This window comes from Peromyscus maniculatus, chromosome X, assembly GCF_049852395.1.
Source record: "Peromyscus maniculatus bairdii isolate BWxNUB_F1_BW_parent chromosome X, HU_Pman_BW_mat_3.1, whole genome shotgun sequence".
In the NCBI taxonomy this organism is placed as follows: domain Eukaryota; kingdom Metazoa; phylum Chordata; class Mammalia; order Rodentia; family Cricetidae; genus Peromyscus; species Peromyscus maniculatus.
Window position 1 is genome coordinate 79,533,982 of NC_134875.1, and position 19,221 is coordinate 79,553,202.

The 19,221-nt window shown below is 44.4% G+C and overlaps 1 protein-coding gene across 1 annotated transcript; it reads right to left on the reverse strand.

Moving 5' to 3' along the window:
* Positions 1–657: 657 nt before the first annotated feature.
* On the reverse strand, positions 658–18,929 carry Pgk1 (phosphoglycerate kinase 1). Its single transcript, XM_076562189.1, has 11 exons — positions 18,721–18,929; positions 12,844–12,894; positions 10,155–10,310; positions 9,874–10,018; positions 7,694–7,797; positions 6,895–7,014; positions 4,793–4,907; positions 4,446–4,625; positions 1,717–1,894; positions 1,395–1,493; positions 658–1,100 (listed from the first exon to the last, which is right to left on the reverse strand). Exons 1-11 carry the CDS (start codon positions 18,783–18,785, stop codon positions 1,060–1,062), a joined length of 1,254 nt encoding a protein of 417 aa, XP_076418304.1. The 5' UTR covers positions 18,786–18,929; the 3' UTR covers positions 658–1,059.
* Between the last annotated feature and the right edge of the window lie 292 nt (positions 18,930–19,221).

Consider the following 19,221-nt stretch of genomic DNA (forward strand, 5'->3'; position numbering starts at 1 on the left):
TTGTAGCTTTGGTTAATGTGGAATTTATGATGTGTTAAGATCAAAATATGTGCATCATGCCCAGCCAGAAAAATTTGTTAATTATAACAAAATAATAGCATACTATATACATATATTTATAGCACTTATAATCATCATGTAAACCTTAGGGCTTGAGACAGGATCTCATATACTCGAGACTGGCCTCTAACTCACTATGTAGCCAAGGATTCGCTTGAACTTCTGTCCTTGCTACCCATGGTCGGATTACAAGCAAATACCATGCGCAGATCCCTCATAATGTAAATTTCTAATCTAATTTATAGCAATGGCAAACAACACTGAGAATGAGGAAGTGTACGTGGAACAGAGGCTGTTGATTCCAGACATGAGATGGGAATCAAGAAGAAAAACAATGGTCACACTAGGAAATGGGAATCAAGAATGGGAAGAATGAGGTGGGGCTTCTTTGGGTTGGTTTTGTTTATAAGGCTAGGCTTTTGAAATTACGGTATCCAACATTTATATGGAAAAAAAAGCAAAATCAAGAATAGGCCTTCGTAAGGAGCAGGCATTTATCTATTCCCACCTCCCCACTACTGCAGCCCCAATCCTTCCATTCAAAAATCCATAGATTCTATTCTGACCCTTCCTAACAAAGCATGACAGGAAAACTCGTTTCGGTGGACATCTTTATTAATCGTCATCAACTTCTCCAAACCTACAGCTGGAATTTCATCTCATTTCCATGCCGAGTCATGAACGGTGACAAAGCTAACCAGAGACTACTCCAAGAGAGCTAAGCTTTTACAGCTCCCTTTCTTTTACAGGCAGAATATAAATAGATGCACTCTAGAATGCACAATGGTTTAGTCACTAAGGAACTTAAATGGGATCTTGAAGAATGGAGACAAATCCCGATGCAGTAAAGACGAGCTGAGATGCTGTGCAACTGTTTAAGGGTTCCTGGTGCTGCATCTCGGCCACTAGCTGAATCTTGCGCTAACACCAAATGGAGATGCGGAAAACACACTAAGTTGACTTAGGGGCTGTGCACAGGAACCAAAAGGCAGGAAAATACTAAACATTGCTGAGAGCATCCACCCCAGGAAGGACTTTACCTGTTTTTGAGAGAGCACACACACAGACAGCATTACTGTAAGACCCACTGAGTTACATCTGCCCTTGTCTTCCTGATAAAATGCCAGCTCTGTTAGGTTAGAGGGCAGGAGTTCAAAAACCCCTGCATTCTGGGTCCCAGGTCAATTAAAACGTGTTCCTACCTACCCCTCCCGCCAAGTGGATGCAAGTGCTTTGTTTGTGCTACCTAGCTAATATGACTGCTCTTTGTGACAACTGCTGGAGCTCTCCACTGGTCCCCACCCTGCCTTCAAATAAACACAAAACCACCTCACCTTCCAGGAGCTCGAGACTGGCACCACCCCCAGTGCTCACGTGGCTGACTTTATCCTCCGTATTCCATTTGGCACAGCAAGTGGCAGTGTCTCCACCACCTGTTGAATGAAGACCGGAGAAAAATGTTTGGGCACCCCAACTGTAAAACAGTGTGGTTCCCAAGCCAAAATGTAGCTAATAAACTCCCACCCCCACTCAATCACGAGGATCCCCTATGATTGATACCTCCATGAACTAGAGACCCAGAAATTATTAACCACATGCCCCTCTGAATACAGCTCAGCCATGTTACATTAGTGTGAGTTTAGTACAGGACCTTACCTATGATAGTGATGCAACCCCTAGAAGTGGCTTTTACCACCTCATCCATGAGGGACTTGGTTCCCCTGGCAAAAGCTTCCCATTCAAATACCCCAACAGGTCCATTCCAAACAATCTGCTTAGCTCGAGCCACAGCCTCAGCATATTTCTTGCTGCTCTCAGTACCACAGTCCAAGCCCTGGAGGGTAGAATCAAGAGGATGAACGTTAAGACAACTAACTCACTTGCGAACGGGCGTGGTGGCGCACACCCTTAATCCCAGCACTCAGGAGGCTGAGGCAGGCGGATCTCTGTGAGTTCAAGGCCAGCCTGGTCTACAGAGTGAGTTCCAGGACAGCCAGGGCTACAGAGAATCTCGGTTGTTGTAGAATTTTTTTTTTATCCAGACAGGGTTTCTATGTAGTTTTGGTGTCTGTCCTGGAACTCACTCTGTAGACCAGGCTGGCCTCAAACTCACAGAGATCCTCCTGCCTCTGCCTCCCAAGTGCTGGGATTAAAGACGTGCACTACCACCACCTGGTATAGAATATTATTTTAAGATGAATTACATTTGTTTATGCTGAAGAACACTTGTTTTAATGATGCAAAGATGTGTTGCATTCTTTTATGTTGCATTTGTTTAACTCCATGAAGCTGTGTTACTGTGCCTGTCTGATGGTCTAATAAAGAGCTGAATGGTAAATAGTAAGGCAGGAGGAAGGATAGGCGGGGCGGGCAGGCAGAGAGAATAAATAGAGGAAGAAAAAGAGAGAAAAATGAATAAGGAGCAAAAAAAAAAAGAAAAAGAAAGGGCCAGCCACCCAGTCACACAGCCAGACACAGAATAAGAAGGAAAGAAAAGATATACAGAAATAGAGAAACATAAAAATCCAGAGGCAAAAGGTAGACAGGATAATTTAAATTAAGAGAAGCTGACTAGAAATAAGCCAAGCTAAGGCCAGGAATTTATAAGTGAGAATAAGTCTCCATGTGATTTATTTGGGAGCTGGGTGGCAGGCCCCCAAAGAGACAAAAGAGTCAAAACAAACAAATAATTAACAACACTGTCTTGATAAACAAACAAAAAATGTTAAAATCTGTTTCAAGTTTTATTCATTTGTGTGTGTATGTGTGGGAGGACAATTTTGGAAAAGTAGGGTTTTCCCTTTCCATAAAGTGGGTCCTGGGGATTGAACTCAGGTTGTCAGATTTGGTGGCAAGTGATTTTACCTACTCAACTATTGAGCTAGTCCTAGTCTAGAGTGCGTTCCAGGATAGGCCCCAAAGCTACACACAGAAACTGTCTCAAAAAAACCATAAAAAAGGAAAACTTACTAGCACCAAATATCACCTCTACCAAGACCCTAATGTAAGGCTGAATGAACATCAAGAGTTTCTAGTAGAATCAAAATGCATGCATCCTCTAGCCTGTGTGTATATGCCTTTTGACAAAAACATTTTACTTTATGGATCAAATAAGGCCAAACCTCATGTTGCCTAATAGCAGCCAAGATCTAGATCAGTGGTTCTCACCCAGATCGATTCTGCCTATCAGACCAGTATGTGCCAATGTCTGCAGAGGTTTTCGGTTGTTGCAACTTGGGCTGAACACAACTGACACCTTGCAGCTAGTGATACTTTTCATGTGTCGCAATATACCAACAGCCTTGCCACAGCTAGAACTATTTGAGATGTCAATAGACTGAGACACACTGAACTAGATCAGTTGTGTTCAAACCCTCCATGTATCATAAGCTCCAGAAGCCTTGGTCAAAAACAGTGGGTTGACTCTCACTCCTAGGGCTTCTGATTCAGTAAGTCTAAAATAGGGCTCAAGAATTTGCCTCTTTTTGTTTGTTTGTTTTTTGAGACAGGATCTCACTATTCACCCTCGACTGGCCAGGAATTTGCTATGTAGACCAGGCCAGCCTCAAACTCACACAGTCTATATGATTTATTTATGCTCATGCATGTGTATATGCCACAAGTATGTGGGGGGGGGCTCAGAGACCAGAAAGGGCATTGGATCCCCTGGCACTGGAATTATAGGTGGTTGTGAACCACTCGATGTGGGTACCAGAAACCTAACTCTCCCCATTAAGTGCTAAAGCCATCTCTTCAGATCCCAAATCTGCCTTTTTAAAACAACTTCCAAAAATGATGCTTGTGGGACCACACTTTGGGAAACAATGAAACAGAAAAATGTCTAACAAATGAAAAATAGTGAGCAAACAAGCATATAAACATATAAAGATATGACTTTACACAGTTATCAAACTAATGTGAAAGCCAGGTGTAATGGCACATCAGTTTAGGGTCCAGAAATATAGCTCAGGTCCCTCGGGTTTGTGTAGCAAGCACTTTGACCTACTGAGCCACCTCGTTGACCTGAAAGTTTACTTAGAATGACTTGTAGTTAGCCTTGTGGTCCAGAACAGTTCAGACCATCTCCAGCACAAACACTGAAGAATATTCAAAAAGTGGGTTTGCACTATTATTGGTTAAACTGCAGCAATTACTCCATGCAATTGCCCTCCAAGTGCCCATTGCAACATTTCCCGTCCTCTTTGAGTCCCATGGAAATTAATAAATATAAAACATTTGCTGGAGAGGAGGGCACAGCTCAGCAGCAGAGCACTTCTTAACATCTGTGAAACACTCAGCTGGATCTCCAATGCCACAAAAAAATTTGCTAGATGAGTGAATTTTCTGACCACTTACATAACCAACCAACCAACCAACCAACTCACCATCCAGCCAGCAGGTATACCCGAGGCCACAGTAGCTTGGCCAGTCTTGGCATTCTCATCAAATTTGTCAGCAGTGACAAAGTCAACAGGCAAGGTAATCTTCACACCATTCTTCTCAGCTTTGGACATGAGATCTTTGACAATCTTGGCTCCTTCTTCATCATACAGAGAAGTTCCAATCTACACAAGAGAGCCGAGGAAATGAAGATCAGCCTCTAAACTAAGAACATGACTGACTCACCACCGACGGGAGCATAACATACTCTAAGGTAATACAGATGAAATGGAAATGTTTTTAGGACTCACTACAGAAGCCATTTCACAGCCACTTGCCATGGGTTTCCTACCTCCATGTTGTTGAGCACCTTCAGGAAGGTAAAAGCCATTCCACCACCAATGATCATCTCATTGACTTTGTCCAGCATATTATTGATCAGCTGGATCTTGTCTGCAACTTTCGCTCTAGAAGGGAAAGCAAGAATCATCACCACACAAAGCACACAATTGGTGGTGCTAAAACTCAGACACAGCAGGAGAAAAGGAAATGCCCCAAAATGGCAAAAGTACTGCCTAACTTGGCCATGTTTCTCCATCACTCCATGCTTTGAAGAAATCCTCAAGGCAGCTCCAGAACAAGGGCTTAAAAAGGATATTCGCAGGTTAAGGGTAGAGCTAAGTATGAGAACATGTCTTCCATGTGTAAAACCCTGGGTTTGATCCTCAGCACCAAACCAGAAAAACGAAACCTCCCTTATCTAAACAGCCACACCCCATCCAAAATTCAAAGCCCAGATTGCCAGATTAGTAACTGTGATGGTTTGAATGGAAATGGTCTCCAGAGACTAATATTTGCATGCATATTCCCAGTTGAATGTCTGAAAAGCATGAGGTAGTGTGGCCTTGTTAGAGGAGGAGTGTCATTAAGAGTGGTTTAAGGCAACCAAAACCCATGCCAGGCCCAGCATCTGTCTGTCTCTCTGCCTCCAGCCTGTACATCCAGGAAAACCATAGTCTATCTTTAGGATTCAGGCTAACCTTGGTTTCAAGTGTTCAGAGATCTTACGACATATGCCCTGTGATTAAAAGACGGCTATACTTCAATCTTACTCTAAAATCTGAACACACCAGTAGTTGACTCCCATATTCCAGATCTTCAGAAAACCTAAGAACCAAACCCAGACAACTCAACGGAGAAGCCAGAGACAAGAGTCTGATGCTTTTAAGTCAGTAAACAAAAGTTTCAATGTTTCCAGGAACTAACATTTTTGCAAGACAACATAAAAACCTACACCCATCTGGATTATTTTTAGGACTCTGAAACAGGGCTCATGAAGCCTAGAGAGCAACTATGCTAGGTGAAGCTGACACCCAGTTCCAGAGTCAAATTTCACCAGGAAATGCTGAGTGTGCTTAGTGATGTGGAAGGGGAAAAAAAAAAACATCCCATAGATGGGTCATGGTCCTCTACCCGAAAGAGGCTGATGCCTAAACAGCTATGCCAAGTGAAAGGCAGCTTTCTCATCCAAGCAGGCCAAGTTCCTTCTTCCTACTTTAGGTGCAATGTAGCCACTCGACCGTCACTTCTGAAAATTCTTGGCTAAACTATTATGATTACCCACATACTGCCTTTCCCCACAAGAAACATAAAATAGGTACATGGTCTGGATGGAGAGTCACATCTAAATGATCCTTTAAGCACTCAGAGGGAAGTTTTCAGTTATTCCCTACCAGGCTGCAATCTACCAGCTTTAGAACTGTTTTAAAAAGCACCTTGCCAGGTGTATGGCCCAAGCATGTCATCCTAGAGCTCAGGAAGTTGAAGCATGAGGGTCAGGGAAAGATCATCCTGGACTACAAAGCAATTTCAAGGCTAGCCTGGGGTATGTGAGACCTTATCTTAAAGGGGAAAAGAAGAAGCCCAGAGACTGAGATGAGCACCCCCAAGGGATCAGTCTCCATTTTCCCCTGTGGAACCATTTTCTGTCCTTCTCTACATTCTTCTGTCCCACCAATCTGACCTACATAGACCACATTAAGAGGCTCACATGCCTTCTGCTTTCCAGGTAAGCTGGCCAATCAGTGGTGCATGCAGGGGGTGTCCAGGCAGAAACTGAAGAATAGGCACAAGTATCCTTCCCTGGCTCCTTCTACCAGTTGACCAACCCTATATCCCCTGACTAAAGAAAGACCAGAGGATTCTAATCAGACTGCCTTCTTCCACGGACTACCTCTCTGGAATCCTCTGTATCTTCAGATGCTGATGGCTATTAATAAACCCAGATGATAGATGGCAGGGCCTTCCCTATACCCCACCCTCACCTGTCAACAGTCTCTATTAAATTCTCCTCAGTTACCCATTGTGATTATGCTATCTGACCATAAGCCACCCATGTTATGGACCACTACCAGGCTAACACTATTTAACATGGTCCCGAGGTGTTCTTCATACCCTCCCAAGATAGCCAGGAAGGGTCGTTCAGGACTCTCCAAAGCTTTGGCAAAGTAGTTCAGTTCCTTCTTCATCAAAAATCCACCAGCCTTCTGTGGCAGATTCACACCCACCATGGAGCTAGAAGGAAAAAAAAAGAAACCAAATTTATTCAAAATCCAGTCAAATTCTACCATTTTTTTCCCCAGACCCAGAAACCAGCTCCTTATCACTAAAATGTTTTCATCAGCTGGGAAACCATGGTTCCATCCCTAAACTGCAATAAGGCCAGTTACATCTTAGATACATTTCTGACTAAGTTTATGACAAGCAATGGACTGAGGTGGAATTTAAAATACCCAGTTAGGTCAGGGTCTGAGATAGGTCCTCTGCATATACTAATGTATATGGTTACGGTTGTGTAGCTGGGTGTTCTTATGGGACTCAAGATGTATGCCACCATACCCAGAAGTACTCTGTTTCATCTCAACATCAATACAAATAAATGAATGGCAGGCCAGTACCATTCTGTAATCTAAAATTCTAATTGCTTTAATAAAAGACTAAAATCTTCCCAGTTTTGCCTGCTCTTGGGACCCTTTTCCTCCTACTGGGGATGTGCCTAGTCCTATCGTAAGTTGGTTCTGCCACATCCAATTGCCATCCCTAGGAGACTTAGTTTTTGAGAGGGGAAACAGGAGCGGATCTTGGGGAGAGGGGAAGTAGGAGAGTGGCCCGGGAGAAGCGCAGGGAGGGGGAACTATGGAGGGGCTGCTCAAGATCACTGTACTCTGCCTAGTACTGACAAGGCTCTCGGTACCTGTGGGCTCGGTGTGCAGTCCCAAAAGCATCATTGACATAGACATCCCCAAGTTTGGACAGTGAGGCTCGGAAAGCATCAATTTTGGCTGGCTCGGCTTTAATCTGCAGAGAAAAATTTAAAGAGGAAAATCTAACATGGGAATCCTCTTGAACATCTTGAGGACCCTGAGTTAGTAGGGCAAGTTTTACTATTAGCAACAGGGTCTGTTCTTTCTCCTAAATATTTCAGGTCCTTTGGTCATTTCTTGTCTCCATTACCTCCCCCTGAAAATCATAGATGCCATAGATATTATCAGGACATACCTCATTTTTGACTTGCCAATGAGTATAAGGAAGGCAATGTTAATTCTGAAAATACCAATTTGAACACACTGAACATTCAATTATGGGGCTGGAAAGATGGCCCAGTGGTTAAGAGCACTTGCTGCTCCTCCAGAACCCATACTGGAGCTCACACTCGCCTGCAAAAATCAACTTTTAAAAACTGAATTGTCTTCATTTGGTTTGTGTCCAGTGTGAACTTGTAACTGAATGCCTGCAATTTCAGGCATTCTAAATAAGCCATTAGAGCGAAGAGCAAGTGAATTCACTAAAAGTGAAGTCAGAGACTAGCAGTCAGTTCACTGATTCCTGAATAAAACCTCCCGCCGAGTCACCTTTCCAGTTGCCGCCTGCCACTTCTAAGCACTCAAGTTTGGGCATCTTGAGTTTCAGTTTAAAAGGGCACCGAATTTTAGGTCAGCATTGAGTAGTACTGTAGCAAGACCACGCCAAGGCAGGGCAGGGCCAGCTCAGGACCAACACTGCTAAGAAAAGAAACTGCTTGAAAGCGGGCACTCCAGATGACCTTAAGAAATGTCAGAAGTCAAAAGGGGACTGACATATACCCTCAGAGCATCTTGTTCTTTCATCTCTAAAGCCCCAAAGAGTAGAAGGTACTAGGAACTGCCCTTGGCTAACTACCCAAAGGGCAAATCCAAAATCATACTCAGAGGCGGTTTTAACATTTAGTGACTGAATTCTGTTGTCGTCTAGTGACCAGTCTTGTGGCTTATCTACAGCTTTTATGACAATGGCATGTGAATAGATCCAACAGGACTGTATACAATTGCAATTGACTGCATGAGCCACATAGCCTCCACCATTTGCTACGTGGCTCTTTGTAGAAAAAAAGCTTGCAGATCTAACGGACTGAGCTATAAAGGCCAGCAACAGCACCACTACTAACTTCAGCAAAATGGCTGCCTTTCTGAAACCCAGGCTTCTTTCTGAGATGTTTCCTTAGGAAATGAGGATGACACCTGTACCTACTTTTTTGGGGGGAGGGGGGTTTCAGGACAGGGTTTCTGTGTAGCCCAGGCTGGCCTCAAACTCAGAGATGCACCTGGCTCTGCCTCCCGAGTGCTGGGATTAAAGGCATGTGCCACCACTGCCCAGCCTGTACCTACTTATCTTACAGAGACTCAAATGTCCTGAGTCAGGTGAGAGGCCAAGCACTTGGAAGGTGGAGCAATCAGGAGCTCAAGGTCGTCCTAGGCTACCTCAAGTTCATTCAAGACCAGCCTGAGCTACACAGTACATGAGCTACATGAGACCTTGTCTCCAACCACTCCTACACTACCCAAGAAAGGAAAATCTTAAGTTCAATGCCTTAAAGAATCTCACCATGACCATTACCCTCACCAAATACTCTGATTACCTAAGAGCATTCATGTATTTTTTTTTTTTTCATTTTGTTTTTGAGACAGGGTTTCCAGGTTTCCAGGCTGGCCTGGAAATGTTTGTAGACCAGGCTGGCCTTGAACTCAAGAGATCCACCTGCCTAATTCATGTATTTTTGAAAAAGTCAACAGGAAGAGAGCTTCTGCAGCGCTGGTCACATTCCACTCCTTCACTGGGTAGTGATTATATAATGTGTGTACTCTGTGCTAATTGGTAATTCATCACGTACATTTAAACAACTGCTTTTGTTCTGCAGTGCTGAGGATTGTACCCGGGGCATCGTACACTATCATGAGCTACATCCATGGTCCACATTTGTACAGTTTTACAAGGATGTTATACCTCAATTTTAAAAGGTGTTTGGGCAAATCAAGATGAATTTCCACTATTCTTTAATCATGGCCTCATACAAATTCAGGCCCAAAGGCCCAATAATATCAAAATCACAGGTCCTACCTTGTTCCCAGAAGCATCTTTTCCCTTCCCTTCTTCCTCTACATGAAAGCGGAGGTTCTCCAGCAGGATGACAGTGCCAGCTGCTGGGTTGGCACAGGCATTCTCTACTTCTGGGCCCACACAATCCTTCAAGAACAGAACATCCCTGGGGGAGGGAGGAGCAAGAAATGAAGATTAGAGCAGCCTGAAAGCTGAGACCCAGCGACAGCACGCCCGACTGCTGAGAACCAGACCACCTCACCTCCCCAGCTCACCAGCACCAACCAGAGCCCTGTACTTACTTGCCCAGCAGAGATTTGAGTTCTGCGGCAACTGGCTCTAAGGAGTACTTGTCAGGCATGGGAACACCATCAGGCCGGCCCAGGTGGCTCATAAGGACAACCGACTTGGCGCCATTGTCCAAGCAGAATTTGATGCTTGGGACAGCAGCCTTGATCCTATAACCAAAAGAAGACAGAAGATAGAACAGTGTTCTTCCTAGGAGTTAGAGGGAACTCTTTTAACTAGTTGACTTCGTAAAATGTAAAACGCCGTTTCTTCTCCAAGTTTCCTCAAGTCTGACAGTTGCAGAATTCATATTTGTGTTCCTAAGATAGACATGATGCAGACCTGCCACCTGGAACTACACAGTCTCACCACGGACCCGTTCCACATGCAGAAAAGAACCTAGCAAAGCCTGTAGTCTCTCTCCAGCAGGGCCTGCCTGGGAGGTTAGCCCTCAGCTTTTGGGGCTTGGCGAGGTATCTCACTGGGTGAAGTACTTCCCTGGCATGCACAAAGCTCTGGGATAATCAGCTGCAGGACATGGTGGGGGGAGAAGAAAGAGGATCAGAAGTTCAAGATCATCCTCAGTAACAGAGCAAACGAGGCCAACCCTGGCTTTTCAAGTGTCCCTCAGTTCTCTGACAACAGCTGGTCGCTGTTCCTATACTCTCTAGAAGCCAGGTAATGATGACTAACACCTGCTCCCTTCTAAAAGTCTGAAGTTAGAAGTTGCTAGGTACAGGATACCTTTGTGACCAGAGCCACCTGGTACACAGACCCAAAGGAAATGAAATTAGCATGCAAAAAGACATCTGTACACTCAAGTTTATAGTAGCATTGTTCACAATGGCTAAAATGAAGACTTCACCTCATCGCCCATCAGCAGATGAATGGGGGAAAATATGAGGTATCATTCAGTCGCAAAAATAAACTCTTCATACACATAAAATAAATAAATCTTTAAAAAAAATTCAATTTGGGCCAGGCGGTGGTGGTGCCCGCCTTTAATCCCAGCACTCGGTAAGCAGAGGATGGAGGATCTGTGAGTTCGAGGCCAGCCTGGTCTACAGAGTGAGTTTCAGGAAAGGCACAAAGCTACACAGAGAAACCCTGTCTCGAAAAACAAAAAAAAAAATTTAATTTGGGGCTGGTGAGATGGCTCAGCAGTTAGAGCACTGGCTGCTCTTCCAGAGGTCCTGAGTTCAATTCCCAGCCACCACTTTGTGGCTCGCAACCATCTGTAATGAGATCTGGTGCCCTCTTCTGGTGTGCAGGTATACATGCAGACAGAGCACTCATTTTAAATTAAAAAAATTTTAATTTAAAATAAAGACCCAGGCATCATGGCATATGCCTGGAACCACACATGGAAGGCTGAGGCAGAAGGACCCCAAGCTCAAGCCCATCAGAAGCTGAGACCCTTCTCAGAACAATGTTTTGAAATAAAATCTTATATCATTTTCTTAAAGGCAACAATACTGACTTAAAAATTCTGCTTTTGAAAATGAAATCTGCTTCTGCAGGGCACAGGGAGAGATCACTCAGTGGTTAAGGCTTGCTATTCTAGAGAACCTGTGTTCAGTTCCCAGTAGTCGTATCAACTGGCTTCCAACCAATGTATCTATACCCTCTTCTGGCCTCCATAGGCAACTTCACACAGTGCAACCAATGCCCTTGCGCACACATGCAGACATACACATCATCTCTCACCCCCCCCCCATCTCTCTCTCATATAAAAATAAATCTTTTACAAGGAAATTGGGCTTCTGAAGCTAGTACCCAAGACACCAGGAAGCTAAACTAAAGTGTTACTTCTGAAATCTTTTCTAATTTTTTTGGAGGCAAAGGCAGAGCAAACTATCCCCTCCCTAAAAAAAAATACCTTATCTGGGCTCCTTGTAACAAACTCTAGTAAATCTACATGTAAGCTTAAAAATTACTGAAACTAAAACCCATTCTCTTGCACACTTCATTTTGTAAGAAAAGTCAACTAATCTTTAACTTTGATTTAAAAAAAAAAAGTATCTCCAAATTCCTTGAAATTTTTCTTAAAACAAGGAGTACTTCCTCAGGATGTTTTTGTTTGTAGTGGAGGATTTTTTAAACTGGGGGGTGGTCTGGAGTTTTCTGTTTGGTTGTTTTAAAATATTTATATTAATTCTTCAAGAATTTCATAGTGTATGTTGATCATTCCACTCACTCACTTGTTTTAGCTGTTGAGACAAGTTTTTGGACAGCCTAGAATGGCAGGAAACTGGCTTTATAGCTCACACGGCTTTCAGTTTAACTTATGGCCCCCCTCAATTCAGCCTTGCAAGCACTAAGATTATAGGCATGCACTCCCATGTCAAACTAGAATTCCTGTTTGGTTTTGTTTTTTTGAGACAATGTCTCTCTATAGACCTGGCTGTCCCAGAACTCATTCTGTAGACCAGGCTGGCTTCAATCTCAGAGATTTGCCTGCCTCTGTCTCCCCAAGTACTGGGATTAAAGGCGTGCGCCACACATCTGGAATAGGGTGAATTTTTTTCCAATATTTTTCATGAATTTAGAATAATTCAATTCCCACACTGACAAGAAAGCAGGTTAGTAAAGACCCAAAGTCACGTGGCTTCGGTTGATGTACTTCCACAGTATGGAGAAAGAAATTTACACCCCATATACTCACACTTCTTGAAGCCAGGCCGGGTTTGGTAGCGATCTTACCTTTGGTTATTTGTGATCTGGTTGTTCTTCATAGGAACATTGAAGTCCACCCTAGGAAAGAAAAAGGCTTCAGTTGCACAGCCATCATCAACTTCTGAGTCCCTCCAAAGTGTGAACCGTTAAAAGCTCAAAGCTCACCTTTAAAATAATAAGAGGCATTAAAAGAGAGGGCTGGCAAGATGGATCAGGCGGTACAGGCACTGGTGCCAAGCCTGACAACCTGAGTTTTATCCCCAAGTCCCATGGGTGGAAGAAAACTACTTTTGGAAGTTGTCCTCTGAACTCACACTTGTACCTTGGCCTGTGCATGTACATATGTACACACACACACACACACACAGAATAAATGTCATTTTAAAAACATTAAATGAAGACCGTACTTGGTCACGGGCAAGAGTGACCGCGGTGACTGGGACAGGCCAGATGACGATTCTGAGGTATGGCTTCACATTCCTCACACATGTGCTCATTTCACAGTCTATGCCCCAAGAAGACAGGTTCAGCCACCCTTCCCTAGTAAGCCAATTAGAACAGTCACATTAATAGCAAAAAAAAAAAAATCAGAAAGATTTTCCCAGCACCTACATGGGGGCTCACAACCATCTATAAAGGAATCTGATGCCCTCTTCTGGCCTGCAGGCACACATACAGACAGAACATTGTATACATAATAAATAAATCTTTTTTAAAATCTGAGAATTATAGTATCTAGCTTATAGTTAAGAGAAACAAGTTAGTGAGTGATAAAAGGCTTAGAAGTGGTACATAGTATCATGCAAATGTTAGCTGTTATTATATGTTAACAATTCCCCAAACTGTAGTTTTTATTTGAAAGACCAACTATATCAAAGACCTTACCAAAAAAAAAAAAAAAAAACCCAAAACAAAAAAAGCAACAACAACAACAAAAAAAAACACCTAGTACCAGTCACTAAGGGACTATATATGGTAAGGCAGGATTGCTACTGTCCTTGACTGTGAAATTCCATCTTTTCCCGATGTCTTTTTCTCTGTCTGAGCAGTGACCACAAGTCCTGTAGATCACTGATTTCCTTTATCCCGTGACCACTAATCTACCTACCTTACCAAGGACCTTGAGGGACATAGTTCTTGATTTGGATTTAAGAAAGCCTTTAAAATTAAAAGGCACTACTCTAGTTGGTTTCTGGTGCCTAAGGCATCCTCTTTAAATATCCTGAGTAGGCCCTTGCCAGCCTTAAAGTTCAGACCAAGCAGATCAAGTATCCCACTACCATGATCCTCCTGCAGCCTCCCGGGAAGGCTAATGGACAAAAGGGTTAACTACATAGGCTAAACAGTACTGCTCCCTGCCCCCAAAACCTAAGAAGGAGGAATGCCTTTGGTCTGAAATACCCAAACATCTGTGGCTTCCATCCAAGCTCTGATGGCATCAGCTTACTGATGAAAAACTGGATTAGTTCTCTCACTGTCCTCTTGATAACTTCAACCTTCACCTACCATCTCCTGGACTCACAACTCTGCCTGCCATGAGCTTCTCTTCTGAGGACTCCAAAGCAGGGAAGAACCTTGCCTACACATTCCACTTGTTCTGATATATAATGTGCACCCTTTTCCACTTCCCAGTAATACTCTTGAGTTTTGCCTTAAGGACAAATTCAGGTATCACCACATATCAGAATGGCTAAAATTAAAAAAGGATGACTACCAAACTCAGAGTGACAGTCTATGCCCCAAGAAGACAGGTTCAGCCACCCTTCCCTAGTAAGCCAATTAGAACAGTCACATTAATAGCAAAAAAAAAAAATCAGAAAGACATTGATTTAATGTCACCACCATAAAAGACAAAGTAATCCAGTGACCCTCCAAATCCATCGTCTCTAAGCAATCTGAAGGTCAAGGTGTGGTGCTGCTCACCACTGGCCCATCTTTGTCTTTGTAAGATTGTAATTCTGCTGGAAAATAGCCCAAGCTTTTCTTCTCCCGGCATGGGATTCCTGGGGAAATTGCAATTTCTTATAGCCTACTGGGTTTTTTTGTTTTGTTTTGGTTTGGTTTTGGTTTTTCGAGACAGGGTTTCTCTGTGTAGCTTTGCGCTTTTCCTGGAACTCACTTGGTAGTCCAGGCTGGCCTCGAACTCACAAACATCCGCCTGCCTCTGCCTCCCGAGTGCTGGGATTAAAGGCGTGTGCCACCACCGCCCGGTTTAGCCTACTGTTTTAATCATGCGGTAGCTAAAACCCCTCCTCAGTATACAGTCATTTCTGCCAGTCGGTTTTACCACCACCAAACACTGGTGAGGATGCAGAAAAACTGATCACTGATGTCCTCCAACAGGAATGTGAAATGGTGCAGCGCCTTTCAAGCTATCTGGGGATCCCTCCAAAGGTTAAAGATGGAATGGCTCAGTGGCAGAATGCCTACAATCCCAATCCTAGGGGTTTTACCCCAAAGTACAGCATGTGACCATTCCAAGACTGGCACACAAAAAAAAATTCATAGCAGCTTCCTGTGTGAAAATCCCAAATTGGCAACAACCCAGATAGCCTCTAATGGATGGATGATTCAACTCTTGTACACACATCCTGTGAAAAAGCACACAGCAATTCAAAGGAATATTCTGTTGGTACGTGTACCAACTTGGATAACTGTTCAATGAATGTTGAGTAAGCGTGCATCTCCAAAAGTTACACATTGTATGAATACGTATATACCATGCTTTGGAAATGAGTTTTAAAAGTAGAGCACAGGTCAGTAATCATCAGGCATTAAAAATGGAGAGTATGATTCTAACCAAGTAACATGAGACATCTTGATGGTGATCAGCCAGTGCTATGTCTTGACTGAGGTGGTGGTTATACAAATCTACGTGATAAAATGCTAGAACTGTACACCTCACACCAACGTCGAATCCCCACTTCTGCCATTGCACTACAATTATGCAGCCACTGGGAAAAACTGACTTTCCATACAATCTTTGCAGTCTTCTAGAAATGTGTAATTATTACAAAAAAAGTTTAAAGAAAAATGAAGTTCGAATAACAAGTCTTGTTGGGCGGCCCCTTTAATCCCAGCACTCGGGAAGCAGAGGCAGGAGGATTTCTGAATTAAGAGGTCAGAATGGTCCACAGAGAGAGCTCCAGAACAGCCAGGGCGACACAGAGAAAGCCTGCCTCAAAAAACCAAGACACACACACACACAAAAAAAAAAAAAAAAACAAAACCACGTCTTTCTGAACTCTCCGGATCCCATGCCCAGTTCTAAGAACTCAGAGGAACCACGCCATTGTTGCTCTATGGTCTGCTTGCTAAATTACACTAGTGTGATCCCATTTTCTTTCTTTCCACCAGGGCTGTTACTTCGCAAGTCACAACAAAACCGGTAGGCTGGAAAAAAATAAATAAATTGAATCAAAAAAAAAAAAAAACAGGAAGTACAAGAAAAAAGAGAAGTACTTTACCAGCAAAGGGTGACTGGTAACCTACGAGGGGACAGAAAGGAAACAGTATGACAAAACTCAAGCAGGAAATTGACTCAAATGGCCTGGTAAAATCAAGTAGTTGGAGAGAATGGAAAAAAACGCTGAGCCGTGGAACCTGTTGGGGTTTCTGGCTATTTTCAAGTTGCTCTGAGTGGGAGTGCTCAGGCATAAAACACCTAGTGTTTGATCCCAGCACATGGAAAATAGTTAGCCCAACCAATCAGCTTCCCTTGCCAATTCAAACCAAGGGACTAGACAAGTGAGAAGACAAGGGTACCCTTCTACTACCCTTCTACAGGCCAGAAAGGAGGGGGGTGAAACAGCCCCTGCTCCAGAGGCCCCGTTCCTGAAGCATCGCCAACTACCACAAAAAGCCCTGAAACAAAAAGGTCTTGAGCTCACCCAGGCAGGGCTGCCTGGACTCCTCTAAAATGGAAGCCTACAATGAAACTCCCTATTCAAGACGCATTAATAATCAGGAAACAAAGCAACCTTGCCAGTGTGGCCTTAAAAATAAGTACAATGTATCCATACATAAAAAAGGAAGCGATTGCAACCCCCACAGACAAAGTCTACTTCAACCTGTCCCTGGGTCAATGTCCAAGTGTTTAGACAATGTGATTGGTAGCTAAAGAGACCCAAATTCTAGTCCCGACTCAGCCACAAACTTGAGAGTTCAATAACTTTCAACATGTCTCATCAATTGCCATCATACTGCTAGTTCAATAACCTTGAACAGTAAAACTGGACTAGCCAATCTTTCCAAGACTCAAAGTTAAGCTGTGTTAAAGGGAACTTGATTTGGTGCAAAGAGAGAAAACTTGTTTCCTCCATTCTCACTCCCAAGCAGAGTTAATTCCTTAAGACAGTTTCCCTGTGGAGGAGAGCATACGGCCCCAAACTGCAGTTACAGGAAGGTGACCAACACAATGTCCCACTGGCTTTCAGCTGCTGCACACATCTACCTCAAGCCATCGGAGGTAGAAGGAAATATCTGAAACCTTTTAAGCTAGTTGCAGGCTAACATCTACCTTCTCAGTTTCACAGGGTCAATCTCATTTCCTCGGAGCACCAAGAAGAGCTAGAACCTGCCCTTTAATCCTAGGGTGCCTGGGATCTCTACTCCATCCGGATTACAAAGGTCTAGCCCATGGGAGGTAGCACGAGTGCTTTGCATGAACACTGGATTCTGGCTATCTGCACAGCAAGAAAAGGCCACCTGCCAAGTAATATTGGCTACGATGAAATATGTGCCTGTACAGTTCTCCTAGCTGCAGAGGTGGGAGAGCCTCTGCTCCCTCACACGTGTTAGGATCTAAAAAATGCCCGCATTCGAACTGGCCCAAATTGTGAAAGGGACCGGGATTACGTCATTCACACACTGCCAATCAATCAACCGCTTCCAAAAAAGGTCAAGCCGGCAGAGCAGTCACTGCGATCACCTATGGCCCTTCAAAATTACCACCCGTGGGTCCTATAGTTACACGAACAGCCAAGTGCATCAGTTATGTATCTAGCCATCATCTTTCACTCTGGCACACATTATAAATTACGAAAGGTAGAAAGGTAGAAGTCCCATACACGCTAGGAATTCTGTCAGGTAAGGGAGAAGCCAACTTGATAAATGACCAAGGATCCACATGTGCCGAGTAAGGAGTAACTGAATGCCATGTGCGTGGGAGCCTTGCTCGCTTCTAACATCCTGCTTCGCTAGCCACCTCTGAGGGTGAGGTTAGAGGCCTCCAACTCCGGGCCGCCACACCCTGTATGTGTCACAATCCTGATGCAAACCCCAAGGCCAGTAGTCCAATGGCAAGGTAGGACTGCTGAGGCCTGTTACATAAGCTATACAGAGCTTCATTCAGTGGGCCTCACCCTCCCACCCATTTTTTTTTAGGGAAGAGACCTCCACTCCTGAGCATTTCAAACCACAGCCTCTGGGAAAGAAATCTTTTTGTACCAGGACCAATGAAACGTGGGCGGTTTCGAATTCGTCAGGGATGGTCCAAAGACCGTGGGGGAAGGGAAATTAGCTAAATGACCTTTCAAGGTCCCTCAACTGGGGCCTAGAGATTTGCAGGATAAGCATTAGGTCCCATCTCCTTACAGGAGACGAAACTGCATTTCGGAAATGGGGAAAAGATTCAGTCCTGCGAATCTGAACCTTTTCTCAGTGAGATCCACTCCCTAAAGGACACTATTGGTCCCTTTTTATGCTGGAAGAAAAGCAGTTAGGAAGCATCAAACTCGGACAGTCTCTGCCCCAACGAGGTGAGGAGGACACCCGTGGCTCAGCAAACCCAGGACCCCTGAGACCTAGCTGAAAACTAAGCGCAACTTAGGGTGCACGGAAAAGCGTGCTTGCCAGGGCCAGAGAGGCTGTGCTAGAGCCCCGAGGGCATGAGTACAGGATTACCTCATCACGACCCGCTTCCCCTTCACGTCCAGCTTGTCCAAAGTCAGCTTGTTAGAAAGCGACATTTTGGCAACACGGTGAGATCAAGAGGCGCGGACCCGAGGAAGAGGAGATCACTGCGGCCGACGTGCGCTTTTGAAGCGTGCAGAACGCCGGGTTGCGGGGGACCAGAGGGCGCTCGCCCCGCCCCTAGCCCCGCCCCTGAGCCCGCCCTTGGACCCGCCCCTTCCCGCCGCTGCTCCCAGAGAACGAAGCGGCAAAGCTGCTATTGGTCGCAGCCCAGAAGGCCGGTCCGCTTCCATTGCTCCGAGGCGCTGTCCATCTACAAGGAACTGGTGGGACGTGCGACTTCCATTTGTCACGTCCAGCACGACGCGAGCAGCGGGGAACCTTCCTGACGAGGGGAGGAGTAGAAGATTTCACCTAGGGGCCCCTAAAGAAGAGAGTGGGTTGGCCCCTCAGGGTGGGCGTGGAATGTGTGCTTGACCAGAGGCCACTTGT

What these genes read in the sequence shown, in the direction of transcription:
- Pgk1 (XM_076562189.1), bottom strand. Translation starts at nt 18,785, where the DNA reads ATGTCGCTTTCTAACAAGCTGACTTTGGACAAGCTGGACGTGAAGGGG. An exon ending in CAGATCACAAATAACCAAAG is followed by an intron (nt 10,311 to 12,843) that starts GTAAGATCGCTA and finishes TTTTGGTTATAG; the next exon opens with GATCAAGGCTGCTGTCCCAA. An exon ending in AGGTGCTCAACAACATGGAG is followed by an intron (nt 4,626 to 4,792) that starts GTAGGAAACCCA and finishes TCTCTTGTGTAG; the next exon opens with ATTGGAACTTCTCTGTATGA.